General features: G+C 42.6%; 1 protein-coding gene across 1 annotated transcript; it reads left to right on the forward strand.

Moving 5' to 3' along the window:
• tmem275a (transmembrane protein 275a) lies at window positions 1–4,047 on the forward strand. Its single transcript, XM_088430548.1, has 2 exons — window positions 1–366; window positions 1,361–4,047. The coding sequence occupies exon 2, from the start codon at window positions 1,465–1,467 to the stop codon at window positions 2,065–2,067; it is 603 nt and encodes a 200-aa protein (XP_088286674.1). The 5' UTR covers window positions 1–366; window positions 1,361–1,464; the 3' UTR covers window positions 2,068–4,047.
• Window positions 4,048–4,368: the final 321 nt, after the last annotated feature.

Here is a 4,368-nt window from a genome sequence, read left to right on the forward strand (position 1 = left end):
CACGCACTTCCACACATCCAGAGGTTGACAGAAGGAGGGAATATGCTGTGCACGCTTCTCGTTTTAGACGAGCCCTTCCCCCTTTTTTTTGCTGGGGTTGGTCCTCATCCGTCTGAGATGCTTTTTTAGAAAGTGATCGTTTCGGATGTGGCGCATCACTTGGCGGCCACGTCTCGCCTCATGGCCGCTGATTGAACGCGTGTCATGACTTGCGCCCTCGAGACACTTGCAAAGACAGCCGCGCGCCAAACAACGTCTGCACATCGAACCATCGTCGTACGACGACTTTTGATTTCTTCTCTTTGCTTTTTTTATATATTTTAAATAAAGCATCGCTGAAGAATGGGGCGTCGTTAGGCATGAAAGGTAAGCAGATGTTGGTTCCGATGTTTACTCCTATGCAGCAAAAAAAAAGATGAATTTTTATACAAAGGGCCTTTAAAATGGATGGGCTTATTTGACATAAGGTAATTAATCTAATAAAAATTCACCAAAGAGTGCAGGGATGATACAATTATGAAGTATAGAGCAGAAAGTGTAGTGGTGCTGTTTGATTATGCTTTCGACAAAAAAATGTATTACTATATTAATTTGATCAAATGCATTTATTTTTACAAAATAATTAACTATTTTTAGTACAAAATGGGCTTGAGGTTACCTTTACTTTACCAGCCAGTGGTATATACAGTACCAGTCAAAAGTTTCAATTCCCAATTCCAATATCACGAAACTAACTCCTTAAAATGCACAAAAAAAACATTAAAATACCAACGTGTGAAAATTTTTTATTTAAAAAAAATGTTGCCTTACCCTATATATATATATATATATATATATATATATATATATATATATATATATATATATATATATATATACAAAAGAGACATTTAATAAATATTAAATCAATGATTATTACAATAGAAAATAACAATAAAAAGTGGTCATGCTGGCACCCTCTGGGTGAAATTTCAGCTCCCTACTCTTCTCTCAATGCTTTCCCTTCCATGTGAAACGCCTTTAATGTAAAGAGCAATTGGGTTGAAATAAAATACTGCAGCAGTTTTAAACCAAGCGCGCCATCTACAGGATTAATAAATCATTACAATTGCTTCATGAGACTTTCGTATCCCATCGCGAGCCATTGATGCATTAAACATGAATAACTGTCATAATAAATATAATTGTTAACATATATTACAGTGTTTAATTTTAAAATAAATAAATAAATATTGTCCCCTTTTCTATTTATCTGTATGCAGCCATAGAGGAAAAAATGCGCCCCCCCCCCCCTAACGTAAACCTTTTCATGGCTATACCTGACACACATTTGACCTTCATGGTGCATTGCCATTCCCAGACAAAGGCGTCACCCGGCCGCAGCACTTTTGTTTGTGAAAGAGGACAATGGCGAAGAAATCGCGGTGAAGAAACGAGGCCGAGCCCGAGCCCGGAGGTGACGTCATGGTCGGCGCCGCGTCCAAGAAGGAGCCGCCCAAAGCCCAGAAGCGGCGAGCGTCCCGTCCTCACGGCCTGCCTTCCCCCGCCTTGTGCTGCGCCTGCGGCCTGTGCATCATGCTGGCCGGGCTCAACATCACCTTGGTGGGCGTGTTCGCCTTCCGGACCCTGCTGCCTTCCGCCAACCCTTCCATCATCATCGGACCCATCCTGCTGCTGGTGGCCTTCTCCTTTTTCGGGGCCTGTTGCGTGTGCAGCCGCCTGCCGCCTCCCCGCAGCTCGCACGGGGGCGCCGCGGGCGGGCGGGGCATGAACCTGATAGGGAACGGCGGGCTGGCGGGCGGGGCGGCGTTCGAGATCGAGACCAGCGAGCACACGCTGCAGGACACCACGGCCGTGCAGCTCAGCCCCGCGTCCTCGCCCGCCTCGTCTCGGGGATCCAGCCCCGAGGGGGGGGCCCTCGGCGCCACCTGCAAGCTCTTCACCGTGGAGACCAACGGCTCCGTCGGCGCCGTCTACTCGGCGTCCGCGGCTTCGGGGGGGGAAACCGCCCTCAGCCTGCCGAGGGAAGACGTGGCTACCTCGCCTGAATTTCAGCAGTGTACATAACCGTCTCACCTTACGGAGTGCGGCTTTGTCTCGTTTACCGACCATCCAACCGGTTTTAACATGGTGACCGATTTTGGAAATGTCAGAGGAACCGTGCGTGACAAGGGAAAAAAAAGGCTTTGCCTGCTTTTAGTAGCAGTCAAAAGTTTGGAAACCTTCAAATTCCCTAACCCGAACCCTACCGCCTCGTGGCATTATGTTACAAATTATGGACATTCTTTCGATTTTGTTTATGATATCATAAAACAATCAATGGGGAAAACCACTAGCGAGCTGAAATTTCCAGCGGATGATGAAAACATGTCAAATTTTGAAATGCGACGATTTCTAAGTGACTGCGGCTGCAAAAATAATCATTGTCCAAATTTTGGACCATACAAAACCGTTATAATTACATTTTTTCTGATGCATTTTAATAGGATTTATTACTTTGATTTTCCTGTGTTCCACCTCAAGACAGTAGGTGGCAGTAGAGACCAATTAATGGCTATGTTTTGAAGCGTAATAATCATATATATATATATAATATATATATATATATATGTATGTGTATATATATATATATATATATATATATATATATATATATATATATATATATATATGTGTGTGTGTGTATCCAATCTGGGTCAAACGGGGCCCAGTGTGATGGAGTGCATTTCTTGTTTCGAGTAACATTATTTTTTGTGTACCCAATACTTCATCGATATTTTATCATAATATCAATGACTTTATTTTTAATCTACATTTTAGAATGTATCTACAAATGCAAAAAAATCCGAATTAGAGGGTGTGTCCGATGTTTGACTGATCCTGTAAATATTTGTCCCCGTCCGTGGTTGTGGCCCAGGACCAAATGGTCCTCGGACCAGAACAAAATGGCTACCGGGCTGCGGAGCAGGAGTTGAAAACTGTTTGTTTGATCTGCAAAAAGTTTTCGACTGCCACTGCGTGTCTGTGTTGCCGTCAAAAATTGGAATTCAAAGGTTACGCGTGACCTCGGTTGAGTCGAAGTGCATTCGCTGGGACGTTTGCCATTTGAATACCAAATAAACGCTTTGGTATTCACACAATTGTGCTGTGATCATCTGAAGGGCAAACAAAACAGTATACTATATTTCCATTTTGTGTCCATGGTATAAAACTGTGTATACTGATTTTTCTTTCCTTGTATTTAAAAAACAAGCGGAACGGGGACCGCCCGCCCTCACTTTTTAGGACAGATTTAATGAACTGTCCACTTGACTTTTGGAGTCAAAAGTCATTTTTTGTGACAAAGCTGACTTGCAAAAAGCCTGAATTCCTGTGAAAGCGACGTTGCCTTAGATTGAGCTATACGAATCCATTCAAAGAGGGCTATTTTACAGCAAAAAGGGCACGCTCACTTTGTTTCGGAAAGTTCCCGTTTGGATGCCATAGATTTTGATAAACCTGCAACATCAAAATGAAGTACCTTTTTTGTGTATGTTGAACAAGGGCGACATTCTCTTTTGAGTGTCACGAGAGACGATGATTTGATGTGCGGGTGTTCCTGATGAAGCGTCCGCCGGGTGCACGCGGAATCGCAGCCTTGTACATAGAGCTATGAACTACGATCCACTATTTGTGATTCCAGCTTAAATCTCCTGCCGATAACTGTTTTTGCATGCTCACTTTTACGGAAATGCAACCAGCGTTATTTGCGTACTTGCTGTGATATACAGTGTTTACAGTATTGTATATATGTGTGTCTTTCAATTTCGGGAACTACCAAGCCGATATACGTAAAATGTGCGCGTGTGTTTGTAAATAAAAATGTTCTTCGGGTGAAAATCGATACTTGTGTGTGTACGGGTATAGGTTACAAACGGAGATAGCCATCCAATCACGCGACAGTAACTGTCAGTGTGAAATGATCATTGATTACAATTCAGAATCTGTATAAAATGTCCCAGTATTCATTTTGTGAAAGACGAAAAATAAAACAAATCCGCTTCCTGTCGACTTCTAAGTGCGCCAGGGAAGTGGCAACTTCATCATGTGACACGCTAACAGCGAGCTAACTTCAAAATAAACACACCGAATAATGCATGAAAGTTAGCGTAATACTTGTTGTCCATTATTATTTTGAAGTTAGCCTTTGCAACGGTGGTTGCTAACAGCTAGCTTCGACTATCATGTCTCTTTCCAGCGTTGGCGGTAGCCGCGAAAACCGTGATGCATTTAAATGGAGTTGGACAATTCAAATTGACAGAAAAAAGGGCCATATACGAATTAAACATTAATAGCTGCAAATGTCTAAATAATTTAAGATTCTTATTC

This window comes from Hippichthys cyanospilos, chromosome 12 (genome assembly GCF_059441005.1).
Source record: "Hippichthys cyanospilos isolate Australia breed blue-spotted pipefish chromosome 12, RoL_Hcya_1.0, whole genome shotgun sequence".
NCBI lineage: Eukaryota > Metazoa > Chordata > Actinopteri > Syngnathiformes > Syngnathidae > Hippichthys > Hippichthys cyanospilos.